The 26,560-nt window shown below is 44.3% G+C and overlaps 1 protein-coding gene across 1 annotated transcript in view; it reads right to left on the bottom strand.

Annotated features, from left to right (window-relative positions):
• ACOXL (acyl-CoA oxidase like) overlaps nt 1-26,560 on the bottom strand; it is a gene marked incomplete at both ends in the record, with an annotated part of 268,533 nt that overhangs the window by 190,177 nt on the left and 51,796 nt on the right. The window contains one exon of the mRNA XM_084235198.1: nt 16,413-16,447. Within this exon, the coding sequence (XP_084091324.1) occupies nt 16,413-16,447 (35 nt within the window). The remainder of the gene's footprint in view (nt 1-16,412; nt 16,448-26,560) is intronic.

Genomic DNA, 26,560 nt, shown 5'->3' with positions numbered 1-26,560 from the left:
AATACTGAAACAAAGCCATTAAAAACGCAAACAGGGGTCCTCCCCAGTGGCACAGGCGGTTGAGGGCAGCGCTGCGAAGCTGTCCGCAGCCTCTGCAGCGCGGGTTCAATCCCAGCCAGCCGGCAAGAATTCCACACATAGTGCCGCAGACCTCTCCTGTCCCGCCCGCTTCTCCCCTCAGCAGTGTACTTCAGTCTATCTGCCTGTTCTGTTCCCCACTCTGTCTCTAGTGAATCCTCTCACCCTCCCACACATATGGCCTGTGCCCCGGTTCTTGTATGCATGAATAAATAAATTTAAAAAAAAAAATCTTTAAAAAAATGCAAACAAAAACAACAAAAATCTTGTACTCCTACAGGTTCTTGTGGGCCTTACTGTAAACTTTGGTTAACAGAATTACATTCACTTGCAGCAGCTCTCCTACCTGAGGACACAAGGGAGCCAGTGGGTAAAGGAGGCAACATTTTAATCAACCAGCCCCGTGTATGCTCCCCAAGATGCAGATCAGCTCAGCTGCCACTTCCTGGACGCTCTGTTCCAGGTGCTCATGTATAGAAACACCTTGCTATGGAGTGGAGAACACAGACTTGAACCCAAGTTTGTCTGTCTCTGTAATGCTCCTGGTCTCCACAGTGCAGACCTGTGTCAACTTCTGGCCTGAGAGGAAGACTCTTGGGCACTCCCAGGCTCCCACCTTCTGCACAAGAGCAATAATCTGGCATTAAGTACACACTGATGTGTGTGTACTCACACACAACCGTGAGCAAACTGGGGACAGTAAGCCAGCTCTCAGTCCAGGCCAAGCTCAGAGCAGCCACTCTGAAAAGATCTGAGCCACTAAGATGATGCAAAACACTCCAGTCGCTTACTGTAGCTGCGGTGATGAGAGAGTTCTCCTTCGTTTTGACACATCATTACAAAAGGGCTTTTCAGGTGACAACCTCACACACACATGATGGCAAGTTTGCTGTACTGGATAAAAGAAGAAAGTGTGAGGCCAGTCCTGCAAAATTTCAAATAGGAAGCAAGACATGGGGTTTGAGGCTAGGCAGGTTGTGTGAACGAGGTTGGAGGCTACTGAAATACCCAGTAGCCTGACTGAAGAAAAGCTTCCCAAAGATTCCAGAAGCTGCCTCCATTACCCCCTCTTTGGTGAGACTGAGCAGTGACTGGGAGATCTAGCAGGGTCCCACAGATCAGGAACTTTGGCGCCACCCTCGACGGCAAGGTGAGCTTTACACACACCTTTGCCTGGGTCGCCACTGGGCCCAAGCACCTGGTGGGCATACACCCCTCGCAAATAAGACCTCAGCCCCGCCACCCAAGCTGTCTGTTTGGAGAGCACCCTGAAACAAGATTCCACAAGTTGGAGGTGGAATCAGGTTTCACCTTTGACCAAGCCTCTCACCCCATGAAGCTTCAGAGGTCAACAGCAGCTGCGTTTCCTCCGCCCTTCTCCCTGGGCGCCCAGTTGGTTTTCCTCCTTCTCCTTCCTCCAGGTGTGCTCATGCCAGAGCCTGCCCCAATAAGTCTCCCTTTCATAGTGTTCTGATGAATAGATTGTGTGTTTTCTTTTGAATTCTTGTTAATGGCCTGGACTATGCTCCAGCGACCCAGCTGTGCATGTCAAATAAAATGTATTGGGGTCGGATGGATTCTCACATAGCACCAAAATGCACAGCACACCAAACAAAGGGCACCCAACCACAACATGCACATTCTAGAAAGCTCCGCTAAGGAACAGTGGAACTGCTGCAGAAGCCACCCGAGCTGCACAAATATCAAATCAAATGGCATCATTTCATGTCATGACTCCATTCTCTTTCTCTTTTTTTAAAAAAGAATTGTCAAATATAGTTATGCAAAAGACTTCTGTTTTTAAACTCACCGTGCAAACACTAACATTTACAAAACCCAGGCAGATAAAATCAGCTCAGGTTGAGTATATCCTGAACATGAAGCTATAACTGATTCAGCTTTGCAATTTGACCTTTAGTTGTCATGTAGAAATGGAGAAGCAGATTTAGAGAAATGGTGGATTTCTTTTTATGTTCTATGAAAAGGTGCTGCCCCTCCTGAAGCACGTGAAGCTCCATCAAAGTAAATGCTTAAAAAACTGAAGGAAAATAAGAAGGCAAGTTTCCTGTTTCATACACACGGAGGAAGAGGGGTCTTTTAAACCTGTAATAAAACAGGTGGGCTCAAGAAACTCTAAAAAGGGTGCATGGAAATATACTCTTACTGCCTATGTGATATTTGAAAGAAATAACATTTGCATTTTGTTCCACAACTAAATGAAATATGCTAAAGCCATGGGGAAAGAAATGTGTTTATAACCCAGCCCAGAGACAACTTGTTACATCTGACTTTCTGTTCTGGTTAAAAACATCTCTTTCTTTGGCCTGCTGGGGAATCAACCCTCACAGCTGAGGACAGATGTGGCGAGCAAAGCCTTGTGAAACAAATGCCAAGTAGCAGCTCGCTACCACAGGCTCCTGCACCTGCAGTTGACATCACCCAGCTCTATCTTACACCAGAAATCTATTAACATGCAGAAACAGGTGTCATCAAACCAAAACCCACTCTTAGAAAGCATTCACCTCATCCGACTGAGAGAGTGGAAATGACAAATGAGATGCTGAACTTCCACTCACCTTCCATGCCAGACGAGGGGCAAGGATAATGCCCCCTCCAGCGCTCCCCACCCAAACCTCCCAGGACACCTGCTCCCAGCATCCCAGAAACTCCAGATATAGCCAGAACAAAAGGTTTGAAGAAAACACTGTTCCCTGGATACTGCATTTGCCTTTGTGTCAGGGAAGTTAGGTTTTTCAGCAAAAAGTAGTTAATATCAAGTCAATTTTCACTCATTTCTTGTCCCTGAAATAACTTTCCTCTTTGAACCTGTGGCCAGGCATAAAAACGGTACTCAGTATATGTACAGAGTACATTAAGGGTGGAGGACTTGTTTCAAAATACTTCAGCAAAAGATGAAAGGCAAGGTAGAGATGAATTAAAATTGCCAAAATGTTGATAATTATAGAAACTGGGAGATGAGTAACTGGGAATTCATTATGCTATCCCCTCTTGGGTTTGAAATTTCCTTAAGGAAAATATATTTTTTTTTAAAAAATAATAAATTTTATTTTTATATTCCCCATATTTTTTAATATGTAGCAACATATCCAATTGTTGGTCCAACTCCTTCCTCCTTCCTCAGTAATCAAATTCCAGTTCTGTCCATGTAATCCACCCTGCTCCATGGAGCCACTCTGCTTCAATCAATTAAGCCAGTTATCCCAATTTTCCTTGCAAGAGATGGTCTTAGGAATAGCCAGATGGTTTATCTGGCCAAAGAGAGATGAGAGTAAGTCTCTTAAAGGGTTTTGGAGAGAATAAAAAAAAAGTCTCCACACTGCCACAAAGTGATATAAAAACAGATGGGTCCTCCCTTCTGCTAAATGTTGTTATATCTGCATGTGACAGCAAGAACCTCAGCAACCATTTTGTGACCATAACAGAGTCAGCGCAAGACAAAACCAATATGCTGAGGGCTGCAGGGAAGAAAGATCAGAGTAACCCTGGTCCTTGAGCTACTGAAACAACCACCCCGAAACTGCCTCACTTCAGGAATCATTAAGTGAGAAAACAACCCACTTACAGTTTAGAACAGTTGAGCCAGAGTTTCCTGTTACTCATAGCTGAAGGCATCCTACCTGATACAAAATAACTGTTCAATGAATAAAGACAAAATGGAAGAAGATTCATAGAGACAACTATGAGATAGTCTCAGCCTTATCCTTTGCATCTTTGTACAGTCAAGACTTTTATTTCAAGCAAAAGTCGAAATTTACATTATGAATCCTCTCAGGACACAGGGTCTTTTCTCTTTTATCTTCAGTACATAGTGTATGTTTTATTTCTCGGGCAGCTGATCAGATAATCCCTTGGAGTTTCTCCCATGAACCTGCTCTTTGATTTGTTTGGCATATTTTCTCAAATGGTAGCTGACACTCACAGCTATACCCAGGTTAATGGGCACCCCCAATATACCGTACACTGGAAAGAGCACGGTCTTTTAAGTGGCTATGTAGCCTTGCACAAATTCTTCAACCTCCCTGCGCTTAAATGCTTTTATCTATAAAATAGCATTAGTAACACTCATGCTGAGTGTTAGGGGCTGAGAGCTAGATGGGGAAGCAGGGAGACTGTCATCTAAAACAAAGCATCCTGCCATTGCACCTGCATCCAGATTGGTTTCAAAGTCAGGAATAACTATTGGCAACTGACAAAATCACTTTTTCCTTCTACCCTTGCTTTCAGATATACAAAAATAAGTAACAAGTATGGAAGAAGAAACAGCAGAATTGCCCTCTTTATGAGTAGTTCTGTGTGCAACACCTAACATTTCCTTTTTTTCCTACCTACTTTCATCACAGTCGTTATGTGATTATAAAGATCTTAAGAGGTTTCCTTTCAAATCAAACAGACCCTTTGGGGTGAGTCAACTACCTCAGCTATGAGATGGTTTCTTGGGTTTCAGTTTGGCAGCGTTTCCCCTCCCCCAGGCCCTAACTTCTGGCCATCATGTGGGGGTAGGCTGAGCAGAGAAGTCTCTGTACCCCTGACCCTTCCTCCCTTTCTTGGGGGAAACAAACACTCAGAAAATCCTGGCTCGTCCTGGCTCTCTTGAGAAGTGGACGAGACCTCTCCCTGGGATGGAGCAGCCCTTTCCAGACCTCTGCCATATGAAGAGCCTTCAACGATTTTTGTCATATCATCACACCACCTCAAATCTCCTGAACACTTTTCCATAAATCTACTCAGTTTTTATTTAAGTAAAATTATTTTAATAAGAAATTTTCCACCAGCATCGCCTGCCCCTCCAGCCCAAATGTCTCCCTCTCCTACTAGGTTGCAGCCCCTGCCGTGTTCCTGGGGGCTGGGCTGGATCCTGGCTGGGAGTCACATGAAATCAACACCACCCAGTGGTGTTGGCAACACAATGGGAACCAGAGGCTGAGTCTGAACCTGCACATCCACCTGGTTAAACCATGGCACACTTCCTCCTTCACGAGGATGCAGTGCGGGGGCTAAGTACCCTGTCGTCATTCCCACCCACCATGGACTGTCAGGAGCGTGGAGACTGTCTTATAACAGAATGCACCACTGTGACAAGCAGTCTTATCTACCTTATAAAACACCCGTAAATTTACTTCTCTACGTGGCACTTGAAGCTCTACCAACCTCAGCAGGAAGCAAAATCTAAGTGATAAGACAACTCAGGAAGAAGAAAAAAAGCTGCCTCGGCATGATTCCTCTTATGCTGGGACCTCAGCAGGTGGCACAAATGTGGCTTCCTTCAGGAGCTCCCCAGGCACCCCACAGGGTTACTCAGTCCTCTGAGTAACTCAAAGTCTGTAGAATGTTCTTGATGTATAGATAGTTTGCACCACCTAAAAAACCAAAGTGTCATTTATACACAAAAATTGCTTTTATAAACAAGGCACCCTGGTGACTGGGAGGAGGTAAATCTAGAAGTTTCTGTGACTAGGTTAACAATGCCTCAGGGTTATATCTTGCCAACTTAACTGTACATGAAAACTTGAGAAACCTAGAACTGTAAGCCAAGCTTGCAGGTAAAGCCATAGAAAATTGTTCCATGGGGACTACGCCTGAAAAAGAAAGCAAACATTGCAAAAAAAAAAAAATAATAATAATTAAAAAGAAAAAATAATTAAAAAAGAAAAAGAAAATTGAACCAGATCACCCAACACGGCATCCAGACCAGAGAACCCCTACGTTCTCTCCCACTGAATGGGCCTTGCTAAACTCTTCCCCATAAAATAGGTGACAACCAACTCACACTTGCTATCAAGTGATCCACTGGACCAGGGCAATGTGGACAGCAAAAAGAATATACAGAAGAAACCTGCACTTCCCCACATCCAGCCAGCCTGTCATAGACAATGGCCTGGACAGCAGCCCGAGAACCGGCCTCCCCCGGCTCCCGCGGAAGGGCAGCTCCTCTCAGCGTGAGGAGCAGTATGCTGGTAGTTGTCCAACTTCATTGTTTCTCTGCCTGCCCTTGGCCCCCATGCATTGTGTGGCCCAATCACTGGGTGCCTGGTGCCCTGCCCCCTGCCCAGTGCTCACAGCAATCAACCAAGTGAGAGTTGGGGCAACACCTGCCACATTTGCCTCGGTGGCCAGGATGAGAACAGAGAGCTGCTTTCTCACTGGTGAGATCTGGAAACAGCTGCACCCCACTCCTGGGGTCTCTGGAAGAGGCCAGCCAGCTGATGAGTTTTCCAGATGGATGAGATGAGCACGGCCTCCTGGAACATGACCTCAGGCACCTGTGCTGGGACCTCTGCTCCACAGAGGGGAGCAAGTCCAGTCCACGTGTCACCCCAGTGCCCCCTACGGGTTCCACACACCACAGACTGGAGAGTCACCCTGGCAGGCCCTGGCAGCAGCCTGCTGTTGAAGAATAAGGTCGAACCCAATTACTGTCTCAGTGGAACCAACCCCACTGAGAGGGTCTCACTCAAGCACCTTTCCATCTGAGAAGTCCACAATTGGTTTTTAAGTCCTTACTGCACCTGTGAACTGTTTTACTTGGAAAATCTTGGAAAGGCCAGTGAGTTAAATGGCTCGCAGTTACACATCAAACACTCCCTAACTGAAAATGATGAAGTGAGCAAAACTATGAAATCGATGCCTCACTCTGGGCATACAAAACACAACTCCATATGTAGAATCTCCTGAGACCACCCCAGGAGCACTTGGACACAGAACTGTCAAAGTGGCCTCAGGCAAGGTGGTCTCTGTACAAGACGTGGATCAGGTTTCCCCTACCTTTAACTCAAGTTCACGGAGATGTCATTTAATTACAGTGGAAGCCACCTATTTTAGGTGTTACGGTTCTATGAGTTTTGACAAACACTGATGGTCACAAAACCACCACACACACATAGACCATACAGTATGTGCACTTTGGAGTCTGATTTCATTTGCTCGTATAATGCCTTTGTTATTGCTGAGTAGTATTTCATCAAGCAGATGTGACACAGTTTATCCACTTCCCAGCTGAAAGACATAAGGGTTTGTTTTAGGTTGTAGCTATTATGAATACAGCCCCTGTGGACAGTTGCACACAATTATCTTTGCAGGTGAATGTTTTCTTTCCTCTACTGTAAGTACAATCTGAGAGTTGTACAGTAAGGTAATGTTTAATATTATGAGAAACTATCAAAATATCTTCCAAAGTGGTCATGCCACTGCCTTCCCACCAGCAGCATATGGGAGATAGAGCTGCTCCATCACCTCACCAGCAACTTCATATTGTCAGGGTTTTGGGTTTTGTTGTTGTTGTTGCCATTTTGGGGGGTTAGAGGGCAGGTAGATGTGTGGGGGTTTTTAAGCTGTTCTGCTATATGTGTGTGGTAGCTCACATATAACTCACATATAACCCAAAGGGCTTTTGGAGGTTGAACAGGATTCACTAACATGGTAGAGAGAAGGGAAGTTATTTCTTGAAAGGAAAAAGCAAAGGCAAGAGGTGAAGGAGACAGGAAGTTCTGGGCAGCACAATGAAAAGAAGCCTAGGTTGTGGATGAGTCTTAATTTGCATTATGACTAATGATGTTAAGCATTTCTTTGTGTGCTTGTTTGTCATCTGTAAACTGTAAAATACCAAAAATTTCTTTGGTAAAGTATCAGTTCAAGAATATTTGCCCATTTATTAAATGGCTTTCTTGAAAGATTTCTATACATATTCTGTTTACAAGTCCCTTATGATATATGTTTTGATAATATTTTCTCCTGGTTTGTGGCTTGTCTTTTCAGATTCTTAGCAGTGGTTTTCAAAGAGCAGATGTTTTTCATTTTGATAAAATCCATTTTACTAACTTTCTTTTAAAGTTTGCTTTTTGTGTCTGAAGCAATCTTTGCCAGGCCCAAGGTCACAGAGATTTTCTGCTGTTTTCTTCTATAAAATTTTCAGTTTTAGGTTTTACTGTAGGCCTGTGATCATTGATGTACCTGTTATAAGGCATGGCTTAGGGCTTTGTGTTTTGCTTTTTATATGGCTGCCCAATTGTTCCAGTACCACTGCTTGACAAGATTATCCTTTCTCTGTTGAATGACCTTGGCACTTTTGTTGCAAATCAATTGATCAAATTTTATGTGTGAGTTTACTTCTGAACTCTTTGTTCTATTCCACTGACCTTTCTCTAATACCACAGTCTTGATTACTGTAGCTTTATATAAATCTTAAAATGAGATAGTATAAGTCTTCCAACTTTGTTAACCGCTTTGGGTAGCCTAGGTCTCTTACATAAAAATTTTTTAATTAGCTTGTCATTTTCCACACAAAACATTTATGTTTATGTTTCTACATTTTAATTTGGGTTGTGCTGAATCTCTAGATTAGTTTGATTTGGGTGCCTTATCCTTTTAAAAATAAAAAAGGGGTCATTTTTCAAAGAGACATTATAAAAGGAAACTAACCAGTCCTCCCAGACCCACCCACACAGAAATGCTTTGCCAAGTGGCCTTGGTTCTGTTTTCATGCATATGCATGGAGTCCACATGTTCTGATGTGTAGGGGCATAGGGGAGTGGGGGGCAGTCTGCCTCTCCAAGCTGCTCTTTAGACAGTAAGGAAAAGAGTTGACCTGAGAAGCAGCCCGAAGGCCTAACCACAGAAAGAAGTGAGCTTCCTTGACAAGTTTTGGAAAAGAAGAGGACATCTAAAGGGCTTTTGGAGGGTGAACAGGACTCACTAACACGGTAGAGAGAAGGGAAGTTATTTCTTGAAAGGAAAAAGCAAAGGCAAGGGGTGAAGGAGACAGGAAGTGCAGGGCAGCACAAAGAAAAGAAGCCTAGGTTGTGGATGAGCCCTGAGTCCCTTGCTGAGTCAGAATTCTGTTCTCTGGAAATGGAAGCCCATGGAAGCTTCTGAGTGGGAGAGGCCTGATCAGATCAGTGTTTGAGAGAAACCCATTGGTGGCAGGCAAAAGCTCCCCCTGGAGACCATCCTGTGGACGTGGCAACAGACATGTGATGAGCATGTTTGACTGGGAAAATGGCCAAGAGCCTGGACCAAGAAGTTCTGGATGGACAGGGTCAGCAACTTGATACCACACGAGGGATTAAGAATAAGGGTGAGGCACATCCATCTACTGTTTACTGCCCTGGACACTGCAGAGCATCTACAACTAGTCACCAGGCACATCCACTGCCCCATCAGATCTCTGCCATGAGACATTAAACACAGCTCGACCCTCCAGGACACCTCCAAATAAGAGCAAGTAACTCAGACACCCCATAAATATCCATATTGTGTTCTTTAGGCCCAATGTTTTGTGTTAAGAATAATGAAAAATGATGTAAAAAATATATAAAATTAAAAAATGGGGGAAAAAAAAGAATATCTTTAAAGACACAACTGTTCAAGAGATGTCTGTGCTTTTAAGATTATACCATGGGGGTTGAATACATTTTTTGGCAATACTGTGTGTAAATCTGGTTGGAGCCTCAATGTGAAGTCTGAAAAAGAGACAGATGGAACAATCGGCCAGAGAGTCCCAGTGACAGAAACAACTATTCTCTGGAAGGGGAAAAAAGGGCAGAAAGGCATATTTGTTTATTTTTACAAAATTTGGAGAACAACAGTCTTCCCAGCTGTCTCCGCAAGATCAAACCAACTCCAAATGGGAGTCACTAGGTATTTGCCAACACTTGAAATCAAAGTCCAAGAGCCTGATGGCCCTGTTTCTTGTCTTTTCCTCCCTTTGTATTTCAAAATGACAATTACACTTGTGCATTGATGCAGCCTGTCCATTCAATAAGTGCTCTGATTCATCTGTGAACTTCAAACTCTGCTTCTAATCTAAATCAGAACACAGAAGTACATGACCCCTTCACTTCTTGATAGGCCATGTGGCTCATTCCAAACAAATACCTCAAGGCAGTCTCAGCACAGTGGTTTGATCGGGGTCTGCATGTTCAGGGCCTGCCCACCAAAGTCCAGCTCGGGGTCAGTCACACTGGGTGCATAACTTGCCCACTTCTCTGGTCTGCTGACATCCAGGTTCCCAATTTCCCTTCCCTGGCCAGCCCTGAGGGGACCTCAAAGACTTTTAGCAGAAAGGCACCGATGACTCCAATACTAGGTTTAGGGCACACACCTGAACAGGGTGCCAAATTGGGTTTTTCTTAGGGTCTGGAAAAAACCACTAGAAAGTCAGCTGTGGGAAAGAAACAGCTTTAGGCTTTGTCTAAAAGTCAAGCAACCATGGACTTCCATTTAACCAGAACAGACCCAAATGGAAAACTGGCTTCTTTTTTCATTTATTAAAGAAAAATCACCAACAAAAACAAAAAACAAAAAAACAAAACAAATTACTTCTGTTGGGGGCCAGTGCGCTACGCTCACACCCAGCTTTCATGAGCTTTTCTTAGAAATGTCAGTGCCATGTGCAAAATCCCACATGGCTGGTTCACATGGCTGCTCTGCTGTCACAGGGGAGCCAGAGCTGAAGGTGAGATGATCACTTCCTGGCTCCTTTCATCCCTCCCCAGAGTTCCCACCAGGAGAGAGCAGGCTGCAGCAGGCGCAACACCATGACAGGCAGGAAGAACGTCTAAACTCTCTTTCAATATTGTAGAAAAAGAAAAAACAAAACACCCACACAGTGGGGAACAATTTCCCCACTGTGTGGGTGGTGGGGCCCCGAGAGCTGTTATCTGCAAAGGGCACTTCTGGGGGTTACCCAGCTGTCACCACCGTGTGGATTCCACCAGAAAACCTCAAGCCAAACAGTGGGGAATGAACATCAAGAGACAATTTTCCACTCTGTGGAAAATGACTTGACTTTTACAAAAATAAATGAAGACACCGTGATAATAAACAAAATGTGTGCAGGACCTGTTATCAAATGCACGGTGACGGTCGATGCTCTTCTTTGCTTGGTACATTTAGATTATGACAATATCATTCTCACTTCCCAACCCCTCAGCACCTCACCCCACACCTCACCCCACATGATGTCACACACACACATACACATGCACACACACGCACACACAGATATGCCATGTGTAGGGCAGAATGAGAATGGTTGGGGTGTGCATGTGTTGGGGAGGGGGGGAATAGGGAATAAGCACCATCTATAGAAGGGGAGATTTGATAGCTGAAGCACCAATGCATATGCATGAACACAAAACTAGCTACTCTTCAAACCTTCAGCACCTCTCTGGCCACTCAAGGGTCCCTCTTTTTCCAAGCAGCTCTGCCCCATGTGTCTGCAGAAGCCTGAGAGGTGTCACCTGCTCACCAAGGTTATAGGGTTTTAGTGACTTCTCCCCACACTTATGTATTTAAGTCTTCTTCAATCTGTTCATCTTAATAAGGGATCCCAACCTCTCAATACTGTCCTGCTGGAACCACATTTACCTCCTCCATCCCCTTGACCCCACATCCATCCACCGCAGGGATCCTCTCAGCTTCCTCCACCATCTCTTTGGCCCTGGCCCTCCTGTTGAAATTTTGTAAACAGAACTGGTGATTAAGACTTCAAGTTCCAAATCTCTCACTCAAAAGTATCCTTACCCACACAAAGATGACCCAGGAAACCCTCAATTCAGGCATCTGGCCTCTGGGCAAATGTGACAAGGGAAATGGAAACCATTTTTCAACAGCAACTATGAGCCTTTGAAGTGACCCATAACCACACAGACAGAAGATACCACCTCATTTTTAAAAATAATTGACAGAAAAAAACAGTATGTTTGTTCCTCAAAAACCTAAAAATAGAATTACTGTGTGACCCAGCAATTCCACCTTGGGGTATATACCCAAAAGAACTAAAAGCATGGTTTCAAAGAGATCTTTGTACACCACATTCACAGTAATAATAGCCTAACAGAGAAACAACTGTCCATTGATGGATGAGTGGATAAAGAAAACGTGGTATATACACGCAATGGAATATTATTCAACCTTAAAAAGGAAGAAGATTCTGCCACATGACTATGAATAAACCCTAAGGACATCCCGCTAAGTGAAATAAGGACAAACACAAAAGGACAAATACTGAATGATTCCACTTAAATGTGACATCGCTAAATAGTCAAATTCAAAGACAGAAAGTTAGAATGATGGCTGCAGGGCTGGAGGAGGGAGGGGTGGGAGTCAGTGTTCAGTGTTAGAATGAGTTTGGAAAAATGGGAAAGTTCTGAAGATGGATGGTGATGGTTGCACAAAAATGTGAATGTACTTAATGCCACTGAACTGTATACTTTTTGCCCTTTTAAGGGTTAAAATGATAAATTTCACATTAGGTATATTTTACACAAATTAAAGTCCATCCACAAAAGGATAGAAGTTCCAGCTAACCCAAATATGTTAGCAGGATTTTAAAAGCATGGTCACAACCAGAAATACATACCCTTCCTCTTTCTTTCTCCTCTTAAGGGACAAAGGTGGGTGACAGGGTCAGGCAGCAGGAGGGGAAGAAGAGTCACACTGGGCAACACAATGACCTCTAATTCCTCCTGTGCCAACTGTTACCAACAATAGGCTACAAGATGTGGGGGAGAAGACAGGTGGCAGGGACCTGCCCATAAGTGACACCTGATTGTCACCAATTCCTGGAGACCAGAGGTTTCCCAGAAGATGGTTTCTTTCCAACTGCACATTTATAAATGATGTTGTGCTTCCTGGAATTAAGTAGGAATTCCTTATATTCCAGACATAAATTTTGGGAAATACACCCTCTGATAACAAACACCCCTCTATGCGTCGCGTCCTGTGTGTTTAAGATGTTGGTACACAGTTCCTGTAACTGTCTGCATTTGGGCTTCTGAAAACCAAATATGTACACTTTGTAACAGGTTCAGCCAAGTCAAAATAAAGCTTGCACTCCATCCCTGAGTTACTGCAATCACTTTCTACTCATAGTCTCCGCTCCTATAGTCTTCAGACTGGAGGGCAGGGGACACAGCTGCTGCCAGCAGTCTGAATACTGGCTTCATCCAGCTTCTGCTCACCCTGACTCCAGCCCCCCAGGTGACAGACAAGGATCTTTCAGCTTGTAAAGGAATCTTAGTTGACTTTCCTCCTCCTTAATCTCATTACTTTTCTTTTTAATTTATTTAGATCTCTGCTGTTGCATATTTGTAAATATCTATCGCTCTCTGCTCTGAAGTTAACACCCCAGAGCCAAGACAGGGAGGCAGGGCAGCCTGCAGGCAAACATCCTTAGGAACAGGGGCGTGGGGAGGGCATTCCTAGACATCTCCTATGAAAGCACAGAAGGTGGATGGCCAGGAGGAGCACCTGGGTGCTTGTGTGGGGCTTGCACCCTGGAAACATGCTCTTGTACGAAAACATGAGCCGATCCTCCCCCTAGCAATCCATTCAGTTCTGAGCAAGGCTTTTGTTCAGAAGAATGGGATCTATGCTGAGGTTGGAGGCTGAATTACCAGGGCTAAGGAAGGAAAATTGTTGCAGCTCTCCACACTCTCCTCACACTCTGCATCTCCTCCAAATAAACATCAAACAGTAATTTAAATACAATTATTCTCAGAGATCTGCTATCTGCCTGCCAGAGGTGTCTGCCTGAAACAGCTGGCCTGCCTCTCATTTTCCTACTTTAGGAATAAGGTTGATTTAAGATCCACTTCCTCTAAGATGCCTCCTTTCCTTGGTTTGCTTCGTTTCAGAAGTCATGCTTAAGTCTCCTTCACACACACCTGTTATGTATCCCCAACTAGCAAGCGCCTTGCAGTAGCCAAAGCAGTAGGGACAGTGTCTCAAATTTCTTCTCACAAGTGCTCCAAGCAAGTACTGCGATGCTCAGCTGGGCTCTGCAGCGAAGTGCATTCTCCAAAGATGGCCACACAAAGGCCTCCCACCTCACCTGCTCTTGTTACAATGTGACCGACATGCCTTCCACTGAGATGTGGGGTCTCTGCTCCCTCCCTCTGAACATTAGGGGGGCTTGTGACTGCTCTTCCCAAAAGGGCACAGAGGAAATGATATAGGTGACTTGCCAGGCTGGATCACAGGAAAGAAACAGCTTCCACCTGGCTCTCTCCTTCCTGGACACTTCTCAGAGAAAACCAGCCACAGTGCTGTGAAAATCAACTAGCCCATGGCTGCCATAGGAGGCACACGACGAGGGAAGCAGGGGCCCCACAACAGCCAGCGCCACCCACCAGATACACAAGTGAAGGAGCAACTCTTCCAGTCCCAAGTCTCCAGCACAAGGCCCCAATTCAGTGAAGCAGAGACAAGCCATTCACTGCCCTTTCTAAACCCTGGCCCACAGATGTGTGAGCATGATAAATGGTAGCTCAGCAACGTTAGACAGCCATCGGAGCTGGGACAGGTGCCACAGACTTGGCCACAGGATGAGCAATTCCAAAGGCCCAACCTCTCTAAAATTGACTTTTGTTATCTGCTCCCAACAGCCTCCTTCCTATCATCACGAAACAGCCTCTATTCCACAGGGCCATTGCTCGGGGTGTCCACCTTCCTATTCAACCTCACAACCACTGTCCACTAACCATATTTCTGCAGTGAGACTGGTTGCTCCAGAAAAGGTCATTTCTGATCTCTGCAAAGTTCTTTCTTCCAGAGGGCTGACTGCCTCCTCCACAGGGGACAGTAGGCATATCTACTCACCGCCCAGCCCAGGGTAAGAGCACATTAACTCTTCCCAAATGAAGACTGCATCCAGCTCAGAGCAGTGTCCACCACCCCAGTGTGCTGCCGGTAACAGCAGGAATGGACACGCAACCGCCACGGTCCCAGCAGGAAGCAGACTTGGGTCACACACAAGCCCCGAGCCCAGGGGATCAAAGGTGCCATCCAGCCAGACCCTCCCTCTGGTCTGCCCTGTTCCCCTGTCTTACCTGATTCCTTGATTCAAAAAGGTTGATTTGGGGACAACAATGCCTGACAAAGTATTAAAGTTTTCTTCTCAAGCATCATACAGACTAGGTCTCTGAACAAGTAAGAACTGTGCACGGAGCCACAGCTGAGTGACCCTCGTCACATCAGGAAAGAGCACACTTGTTCTCCAAGAGAGAACCAGATCTTAGTTTTCTGAGGGGATAGGAATCTTGAGCCCCCAAGTAGAAACACAGCTTTACCTGGTGTGCAGGACCCAGAATGAGGAAAGTGTGGTCAAAGGAAAAGCACGGAAATGGTCAAATTGCAAATTCTCTCTCTCTCTCTCTCTCTTTCTCTCTCTTTCACACACACACACACACACACACACACACACACACACAGAGTACACAGTCAGCATTAGCACCCACAGTCTACGTGTACATCACACTCCCTAAGCACGGGGCAGCGGTGCACACAGTCGGCGGCAGCAGCTTGATTAAGCTGATGAGGGAACTGCACTGTCTTGCCGGGTGCAAGCACCACACACAGAGGACCCCGAGACATACACACAAGCCCAGCTTCACTGGAGCAGTTTCCTCTAAGAGCATCCAGAAACTTCCAACGTGCTCATTCCCACTTCCTAGTGGGACCTACTGGGAACCTGGTGCTTTGGGTCCACTCCTGGCCTCCCCCTGCTCTAACCTGTGCGGTTCACAGCAGCCTTCCCGGGCTGCCTTCTTTAGCACCCAGTCCACGAACACATGTAAACTTGCTACAAGCATTTTCAGAAGGCAAACTTCTTTGCAATCACAAGTTGCCTGCTGTACCCCAGAAAGGTGAGTTTAAGTCTGTCACCAGTGGGTGGCACTTTAGGCACTTCACAGTCTGGGAGCTCAGTCTGCAAGGACAGGAGAGACACTGCTTATGGTCCCGCTATTGGGACTGGATTTTCCTTTCATTAACTCAGTATCTTAATGTTTTTAATGCACACAAAGGGAAAAAGTTGATACTAGTACAAGGAGTATTTTTCATAAACAAAGGCAGAAATCAAGACAAGACAAAAATGGGGCTTTCTGCCATCCTCAGATAGGCCTAAAACAGGAGGGGACCCCAGCATGGGGGAGGCAGGGGCTTCACTAATATGCCCTGGCCCCACTCCTGTTCGTCTGCCCACTCCTCCTCCCTACCCGAGGCAGACACCCCTAATTTCTCGTCTCACCTTTGGACAGAGTACATTACCAAGAAACCACTAACGTGTCCCTGTCCTGTTTTGTGTTTGGGGGGAAAAAAGTGCTATTTACAACCACTTATATGTGAAAACCTTATTCTGCCAAACAATTAACTCAACAATCAATCAAGTAGAACAATTTAACAATTTAACAATTGACACTGACATCACAAGTAAAGCAGTCACCACAATTAAGCTCCAAAACCTGTAGACTAGAGCAAACCAATCCTGTACAGGGAGAAGGATAAGCCTTAAAAGAAAAAGAATATAACTTTACCTGTGGCTATAGCGAATGGCTATCGTCAATCCAAGCTGTAATTAAAAAGAGAAACACATATTAAATAATATCAAGAATATGCTGAATTCACAAGAAAATTTACTTAATATGGTCAACTATTTTTTGTTTCCTTACTCCTCATGCTTCATGAATAACATATGTGAATGATAGATCTTTGGTTTCAACTTCGCTCTTAAAGGATAATTGTATTTTGTATCCTGAAAGGATCTTAAAGGGGCTACAGTATTTCACTGTGGATTAGATCAAAGATGTCTCCCCTCTGAAAAGAATTACAAAACAGGGCTTTTCAGTTTTTTCTTTACCTTCTTTTTTTCTTGTTTTCATTTAAAATTGTTAATTTTAATTTTTTTATTGAGGTGTAATTGACAAATGAAACTATAAATATTTAAAGTGTATGGCATGATGATCAGATATACATACGCTTTGTAAAATTATGCCACAATCATAGTAATTAACACATCCATCGCCTCCCAGACTTCCCTTCCTTTCCTTTTTTTTTTTTAAGATTTATTTTTATACAAGGGCTGGGTTACAGGCTAGAGGCACGGGAGGATGAGAGGATTCACCAGAGACAGGTTGGGGAACAGAACAGGCAGACTGACCGAAAACACTGCTGAAGGAAGCAGCAGGCGAGACAGGAGAGGTCTGCTGCACCATGTGGGTATCTCCCTGGCCGGCTGGGATCAAACCCACGCTGCAGAGGCTGCGGACAGCTTCACAGCGCTGCGTTCAACCCATTGCGCCACCGGGGAGGCCCTCTTTCTTTTTTTGATGAGAACATTTACAATCTGTTCTCTGAGCAAATTTCAAGTATATAATAGCAATATCATATAGTCGCCATGCTATATATTAACTCCTCAATTTATCCATCTTATCACTAAAAGCCTTACCATTAGCCCATTTGCAAACATCTCCCCATTTTTCCCAGCCCCTGGCAATCAACCCTTCCACTCTGTTTTGTTAGCAAAATGGGACTTTCTCAGCTCTGAGCCAAAGCAGTAAAAGGATCGCCTTGTGCAGCTGATTCTGAGGTTTGAATTAGAGAGGACAGCCCCACCAGGTCCTGGAAGCCACCTGGCCTGCCTCCACTCCCGGAGTGCTGAGTGGAGATCAAAGGCCCTAAGGTGGACTGGCCACTGGGGCCAGAGCCTCCCTGAGGTTCTGCACAGTCGTCACACTGATCCCATAAGATCCAGGCCTGCAAGCCGCAACTCTGAGGACAGCAAGAAATAAAAGCTGAGATACATGGGGAAGTGTACACAGCTACTACGAGCACAGTGACACAGTAGGGGATGCGGGCAACACTGCCATTTCTGCTTTATTCTGCGATGTGTCGTGAAAACCTCTCAAGTGTAAGTGGTGGTCAAATCAGATGGTGTGGGCCTCAGCTAGTTCACGCAAGGTCAGTGGTGGATTACCGAAGAGTAAGGCCAGCCAAGTTCAACTGCTAACTGTGTGGGCGTCAGCAAGTTATCTAAACTCTCAGACCTTCAGTGTTCACAACCGTTAAGTGGCCAAAATAATTATTTTCTCACGGGATTAATGTGAGGATTAAGCAATGTTTCTATATTTGTGTTTGTATCTTTGTGTATGTGACCATGCATGTGTGCATACTGTCTGATGGGTAAGGGAAACTCTACAAATAATAACTGCCCCCTGCCACTGTATGGAGGCTATGCCCACTTATGAAAATGTTGTCACATTGCAGCATTTAATTTTAAAGCTGGTTTTGGAACTTTAAAACTATTTTATCAAGCAGTGATCAGCCAAACCTTGCCTATATAGTTCTCACTAACCCACTGTGACTGAAATATTGCATTACGTGTTGAAGAAACTCATGGCAGCTGAGAATCTAAGCATCATCTATATCACATCTTAACAAAAAGTCTGCCTAAGTTGCACTTAGGATCCCCAAGCACATCATGATTAGTATCTAGATTAGGTATTGACCCAATGGAGTGGGGGTGAGGATGGGGAGGTGATATTTTCAGTGCTATAATAGATGCTGAAAGATGACAGGGGGGGCCCTGAGAAGTGGGAAGGCAGTGGGAAGGTGGGGAAGAGCCAATGAGAGGGAGAGTTAGGACAAGTAAAGTAGCTGAAATAAGCAACCTAAGTGCCCCAAAACAGACAAGTGGATCAAAAAGATATGGTATACATACACAACAGAATACTACTCGGCAATCAAAAAAGATAAATGCATACCATTTGCAGGAATATTGATGGAACTGGAAGGGATTATGCTAAGTGAAATAAGCAGTAGGAGAAAGATAAATACTGGATGGTGTCACTTACATGTGGAATACAAAACAACAACAACAACAACAAAGAGTCAGACAAAGATAGACTTTAATACTAACCCATGGAAGCTGACCATAGACCTATGGCTTTCAGAAGAGGCAGGGAAGAGGTGGGTAACAGGGGATGGGAGGGAGTGGGGAGCTAGAACACCATGGACTATAGTGGAGAACTATGGATGCTTTGGTGGTGGGAGAGCTACGGTGACCATAGCTTAGGGGGAAATCCTATACTGTCAAGACACTAGCAAGGATATGAAACAATGGTACTTCAATAACAACAACAACAAAAAAAAAAAGGCAAAAGAAAGCCCAATGTCTCTGTCCAGCTCTACATTTTGTGGAGTCCCCCAACAAGTGTGTGAGTAGCTTGGCTCCAGAACAATTCAGCTGGGTGTTATCACTGCACACCCCCAAAATGAAAAACCAACAAAGATGAGCCATTGGGAATCCAGGCGAATAGGCTTAATTCCACAAAAAGAATATCTAAAAGTGAAGGCATGAAATACTAACATCAAGTTGATTTCACATCACACTCACCTGAATTTATTCAGTTATGTATCTCAGCTAAACCAGGAGTGTCATTTCTTTGAGACTTAAGCAAACAGAAGAGAAGATGCCTCAAGAACAATCAAGAATCTAAAGGACTAGGAGGAAATTATTCTGGAATGAAATAAAAACAGAAACTGTACCCAAAAGGTCAGGGTGAGCATTTGAGAGATTTCACACGCCAAGTTACTTTACATTTCCTGGGGTTAAAAAGTTCTGGCTTACAGTTAGGCTAATTATAAGAAAATTTTACCCACTGAATATTTTCATAAGCTTTGGAGTACTGTTTTAATTGGTGGCTTTTCCACAGTTGAAAGATAAACCCTTGCTGGAACAGGGAGAGGAAATGGGTGTGGGAGGGACAAAAATAAGAAAAAAAAAAGCAGAAAAAGTTGTTAAATGGCAGCTGTGCTGGTTGAAATGGTTTAGGAGATAAATCCTCCATAAAGGTGAATTTCAATTAAGGATTTTTTATTACTCTTTTCCTGGCTTCCGAAACAAGTATGTTTTCTTGGCATTTTTTTAAATTTTATTTTTATATTCCCCATACAATTGCAACCCCCTTATTTTGACCCCCAAGCCCTCCTCCCCCCCCCCCATAGTGTGTCTCTGGTTCATAGTTGTTTGTTGATTTTGATTTCTTCTTTCTAATAGTTATTCTTTTTCCTGGTCCCTTATTTAAGTTTTCTAGATTCTTGCTATGCGTGAGATCATCCGGTATATTTCTTTTTCTTTCTGGCTTATTTCGCTGAGCATGATCCCTTCTTGTAATTTTTAAAAGGACACTGATGGTAAGGAAGGAAGTGTGACTCCTTGCATCACACAGACCAGACACAGCACCTACAGGCCTTTGTGTGAACCTGCCTGGTAAAGAGGTGCTAGGGAACAAGATGACTGGAACCCACACAGAGGCTGAGAGGCTGCCTTGGGGGTGGGGGGGTCAGGGGAGGAGGCTGGGAATGGGGCACTGACTGTCATTTGGGAAGGTGGCTACATCTCCACACAGAATGCACTGCATCCAGTAGGTGCTGGAACAATGTAGAAAAGTTCTATGGGCCTCGCTATGAAACCGCAGGTCGGAACAGGCAAATGAGGCCAATGGACTGTGTAAGGAAGCTCCTTATGCCTGTGCCTCTTTACTCCTGCAAAAGAAGTAGAAAGTTCTCTGAGGTTTCTACACCAGACAAAGGTAACTGTAATCTGCTGGGAAATGAGCCAGAGGTGCTTTTCTCCCTTGGCCTTGGAACCTCCATCCATCAATCGGGTCCCTCTGAGCCCTTGCTCAGCTAAGAAACATTAGCAAGGCAGAAGCACTTTAATCATATCTCACCACTGGCTGTATGTGTACAAGTGCACACATTCACACCCAACTTACACATGCACATATACATGTGCATATACATATACTTATGCATGCAAAGACATCCATCCTCACATATATGTGCACATATACATGTGTACTCAAGGGTATGTGTGTAGATGTGAATAAGTACGTGTTTTGTGTGCACACATGCATGCAACCACACAGAAACACATTCATACAGACATGCACACATGCACTTACCCATATGCACAGAGAGTGGCATTCAGAGAGCCCCAGTAGAGCCCCTGAGACAAAAGGAGGCCTCAGACAATTGACCCTTTTGTTGTTGATCTCAGCAGGGACTGAGAGGAGAGAGAGAAGGGAGGCCCAGGGTGGTTGGCCCCTGACCCCAGCCCAGCCCAGGCTGAGGCCCAGGGACATGGAGGTCAGAGGGAGTTTTGTGCTGCTGTCTCCCCTGGAGAACACCCCCAGGACATACTGTAAGTATTACCAGAAAGCACTTAACAAACTCCCATTTGAAGAACTTTTTAGATTTATACAATTTGTTAATAACAAAATTAAATCACATTTTAATGGCAAGGAAAGAGTAATTTAACATTTCTCCAAATCTCCACCAGCTACAAAAACCTTTTTCCTGCTGCTTCAGCCTAAAAATGCTCCTTTTTTGGAACAGTTGACTGAGGCAGCTGTTTTGTATCAAGTCTGAGGGTTTTCTATATGACCCAGGGAGCTCAGACAACAGGCAGACCTTCCTGCATTAAAGGGTAATCTGAGAATAATTTGCCATAAAACACCCAGAAGTGCGCCAGCTGTAGCCGGATACACCCTATAAAGCACCACGTAGACTGCATGGATCTTGTAAAATAATCACCATAATTTTAGAAAACACATTTATAAAACACATGAAACAAAGTTTAAAGGAAAGAAGTGGTTGACACTGCCTTGGAAGGCAGCACGGAACTTCCTAGCATGCCACGATCATCACAAATGTCTCCTCCCGAATGACACTTGATGGGGAGCCTGCGTTTCTGGTCCCCTCCGATCCCGCTGGGTTTCATCTTTACAATGTGCCCTCACACACCAAGGCTGCCAGGGCAGGGCAGGTGGAACAATCCAGTAAGTGACAGCCCCAATCACACAGCTGGTGAGTGATGCTCCAGAACGTTCTTGATGGGGACAGTGTGCTGGCTGGTGGGAGCCAAGCCCTTCCCAGGGTCAACCACCAACCAGCCACAACCCCAATGCTGGCGCTCCTCGTTTCTCAAGAAAAGTGGTTAACTGAAGGTTTTATTAAAAAAAAAAACTCCCTCATTTTATACTGATTTGAGTATTTTTCAAATACTATGTGAGCCAAACAAAGGGTGTCAGTGGAATCTGGCCAGGGGGCCAGCAGTCTGCAACCTCTTTACACCTCCACATGCTGCCAAGCCTCTCCTCCAGTTTTCAAAACTTCAACTCTGAATTAATGAGTTTGGGACAAATCTGAAAAGAGTGTATATGTTTCTTGGGAGTCTCTTTACCCTTCCTATACCTATATGGAGTTTTTTCTTTAGTTTACTTCTTTTTCAATCACCCGGGTCCAAAGAATTGTAGTGTCACAAAATAAACTAATAAAGAAAAGACAGTCATTTATTTTCCTCCACTTTTTAAAAAAAGATTCCTTCCCTTTTTTGAGAAAATATGAACGAGAGGAATAGCCACAGCGAGGACAGAATCCCCCAGAAACAGAGCCACAGTGTGCTGGCACTGTGGATGGGGACAGAGAGAAATGACCCACTGAACAGCTCCTTTAATCGCTTCCCTGTTCTCCTTCCAGCACTGTTCCCTCATGATAGTAACCAGGACCCTCATGCATCCCCCACAGCACCCTTCAGGATTGATCCTCCCCCAGGCAGCACCCTAGATCTACCTGACCCACCATGCCTGGCTCTCGACCCTTGTGACACATGCCCCATTCACCAGATGGCTATGGGCTTCTGTTTAGGAATTTCTTAGGCACTTGCTACGGCCTCTGAAAAATTAACTGTGCTGAACTAACAGATGCTTACGGTCAGTAGCAGTGGGCTTTGTGGTCAGGTCCCCTGACTTCCCTTGCCTATTTCCTCTTTATGAAATGGGGATAATATTACCTATTTCATGGTGTTGTTGTAAGCAGATTAATTTGGACCTGAGAGATGATGAATGGAAATATCAGCATCTCCTGGGAACTGCTGAGAAACGCAAATTCTCAGGCCCTAACCCAAGATCTACTGAATCAGACACTTTGGGGGCATTTTAGCTAGTCCTCACAGTTTGAATGTGAGCACTAATGAGATGATGTATGAAAAGAAATGAGCATCAGGGTTGGCACAGATGAACCCCTGTTAACTGCTATGATAATGATGTTACAGTTCACTCATTCTACCTCTTCTTACTGTCATGTCAATGTCTTACACTGAGCTTCGGGGACTGTAATCACTGAGCCCTGGGCTTCTGGCAGGCCAGGGGAGGTGATGCTTGGGAGACAGGGTTCTCCTGATGCCCACAGGTGATCACCCACTCAGCAGGGGACGCCTGGCACCCTGTGGTGATCCCTCACGCTGTGACAAACAAGGACCAGCATAATGGAGACCCACAGAGAGCCTCAATGGGGCTGCAGCACTCCCCTCCCATTCTGTCATTCCCACAAAGAGGGGGAAGCAGTAAGAAAGGCAGGTGGAAGAAAAACAGCATATTTTTCATTATCGACTTTATTTACTGATGTTATCCTTCCTTGGCCTCTTAAAATTTAAATTAAAAAAAAAACTAAAGAAGGAGGTCACACTTGAGTTTAGGAAAAAAGGAGGATATGTACAATCTGCAGGTTCTTGGCAGATTTATCAGAAACCTAATTCAGATGTGAAACTTTCAAAACCTGATATAAAAGACAAGTTGCTAAATCAATGGAAATCTAACACTGAAACATAGACAGTGGTTGTTTAACTAACCTAACAGGTTGTGTTTAAGTCTCTAAGCCCCAAATGACTAAGATGGTAAAACTAATTATGCTGTTGTTTCTCACTGCCATCCCCCAAAACGTGAACCAGGCAGAGACACAATTTGGAAAGCATGGAGGTCACAGGTGGGCTTTCACAAGAAGTCTGTGTTGTTCCCCAATTCACCCAAATTAAAAGTACTGCATCTTGGGACCTCCCCGGTGGTGCAGCGGTTGAGCACTGGGTTGCGAAGCTGCCCGCAGCCTCTGCAGCACTGGTTCGATCCCCGGCTGCTCCCCAGCCACCGGAGGAGGGTCCCACATGGCGCGCAGACCTCTCCTACCGCCCACTGCTCCCCTCAGCAGTGTACTTCGGTCCTTCTGCCTGCTCTGCTCCCCGCTCTGGCTCTGGTGAATTCTCTCACCCTCCCCCGCTTCTGACTGTACCCAGTGCTTGTATAAATAAATAAATAAATAAATCTTAAAAAAAAAAGAAGCAACAATGAATATTTAAAAATAAAATAAAATAAAAGTACTGCATCTTGAGTGGCTGCCACCAGAGCATCTGCATCTCAGATTCTTATTGCTAGGTATTTTGCAGGGGTCAGGAGCTTTGGCGATCTGGCAGATTGAGGGTCCCCTGTTCTCAATTTTGACATCCTCCTCTGCAGAGGGAAGAGGCAATCACAGCCCCAACCCAGGAAATGGGGGGTGGGGTGCTGAGTCCTCAGGGCCTACCCATGGTAAGGGCTTCAGGAGCTGCCTGTCATCTGTCACTGTTAAGTGGCCTTCATCTGTCCGCCTATGTCACAGTACACAGCAGGGCTTGGTTACTCATTTTGCGTGCCCTATCCCAGGCTGGACAAACAGGGCTGCCCAATAGTTAACTTGACGAATCCCTGAATTCACTCCACGTAGTTGCTCTGACACAACAGCTTGTCATGAATGTATTTTTTTAGGTTTTTAAGTTTCATACTAAATAATGATGGATTTGGGGTTATTTCTCTTGATAGGAATTGTTTAGTATTCAAAAATATAAATAAACCACACACTTTTAGAGCTAGAAAGTCTAACTTCCACTTAGAAGACTGCTAGCATGACAGTGGGTTTGGATTTTAACTACAGCTTACCTCACAAAATACCTAGCCAGAAAATTCTGGAACTGAAAGTAGCAAATACTACTTAAATGAAATTGTGATTATTAAATCAGAGCCAGTTGTAGGGGGTGTAAGAGACTGAAGTGAAGAAAAGGAGATGTACAAGGACTAAAGGGGAAAAAATAGGTTGATACCCTCAAATGTTGTCAATAGCAAAGTATTTTAAGGCTTTTCTAAGGTGGATTTGGGGCTGTTAAATTCAAGAAAAATAAAGATCATTCCTTGCCTGTGTCAGCAGCTTAGAGACCCCACTCTATAGGCCCACTCTGACCCTCTAGTCCCCATCAGCATCAAGAGGAAAACCCCCGGAAAAGGAAATCTCTTTAATGTAAAACCCAAGAGTAGCTTAAGAAACTTGTTTCAAAGGAAAAAAAGTGTTCCTTCAAGTTTTTACCTACTTTCTACTCTAATTTTTACCAAAAAAAATTTTTTTACACAAAACCCCCATGCAGATATAATGGGATATAGGCTAAAATGATACATCCCATGAAACACAATGGAGCTGTTTTTAAAAGTGCAAATAATCTCTTATTTAAACAGAAGCAATATACTTTTAATTAAATTGCTTATTGGGCCTCCCTGGTGGCGCAAGGGGTTAAGCACCACACTATGAAGCAATCCACAGCCTCTGCAGCACGAGTTCACTCCCCGGCCAGCCAGGGAGCAACCCACATGGCGTGGCAGACCTCTCCTGTCTCGCCCGCTGCTCCCCTTAGCAGTGGATTTCAGTCAGTCTGCCTGTTCTGTTCCCCACTCTGTCTCTGGTGAATCCTCTCACCCCCCACATCTCTGGCCTGTACCCCAGCTCTTATATGCATAAATAAATAAATCTTGAAAAAAAATTAAATTGCTTTTTATGAGATAATTGTAGATTCATATGCAGGTTTTAGAAGTTATATAGACAAATAATGCAGAGAGGCCCCATGTATCTACCTATTTTTCTCCAGTGATAACATCTTGCAAAACTCTAGTGCAATGAACATGCTGAATGGACATCCTGGCCTCCATACAGTCAAGCCACAGAACATTTCTGTCACCCTAAAGAACCCTGGTGGCACCTTTTTATAAATGCATTCACTTTTTATAAATGCATTCCCTCCCACACTCACACTGATCCAGGGTTTAGCCCCAGGCAACCATCAATCTGTTCTCCATTCCTATAATTTCGTTATCTCAAGAATGTAACATAAATGGAGTCATAGAGCATGTAGACTTTTGGAATTTGGTCTTTTCATTCAGCATAATCCTCTGCAGTTTCATCCAGGCAGCTGCATGTACCCATAGTTCATTCCTTTTGATTGTTGAATAGTACTCAATGGTATGGATAAACCAGTCTGTTAATCTGTTGAAGAACATCAGGGATATTTGAAGCTTGAGGCCATTATAAATATTCATGAGAAGGTATCTGCATGAATGTAAGTTTTTGTTTCTCTGCCACAAATGTGCAGAGTCATACAACAGTTGCATGTTTAGATTTATAAGAAACTGCCGGACTTTTTTTAAAACAGTTGCACTATTTCACAATCCCACCAAAAATGTGTGTTACTGATTTTCTCTTCACTAGCATTTGGTATCATCACTTTTTAAAGCCTATAGCTATTCTATTGCCATTGTGGTTTTAATTTACATTTTCCTACTTTGCATGTGCTTGTTTGCCATCTGTAGATCATCCTCAGTGAAATGTGCCCATTTTCTGATTGAATTGGTTGTTTTCACTGGAGAGTTTTGAGCATTCCTAATACATCCTACATACTAGTTCTCTGTCAGATATGTGGTTTGCACATGTTTTCTACCAGGCTGTAGCTTCTTTTCATCTGTGTAATAGGTCTTCACAGAACAATGGTTAC

The sequence above is a fragment of the Talpa europaea genome (assembly GCF_964194135.1).
Source record: "Talpa europaea genome assembly, chromosome: 6".
Classification (NCBI taxonomy): Eukaryota; Metazoa; Chordata; class Mammalia; order Eulipotyphla; family Talpidae; genus Talpa; species Talpa europaea.
This window is presented reverse-complemented; position numbering and strand designations above follow the sequence as displayed.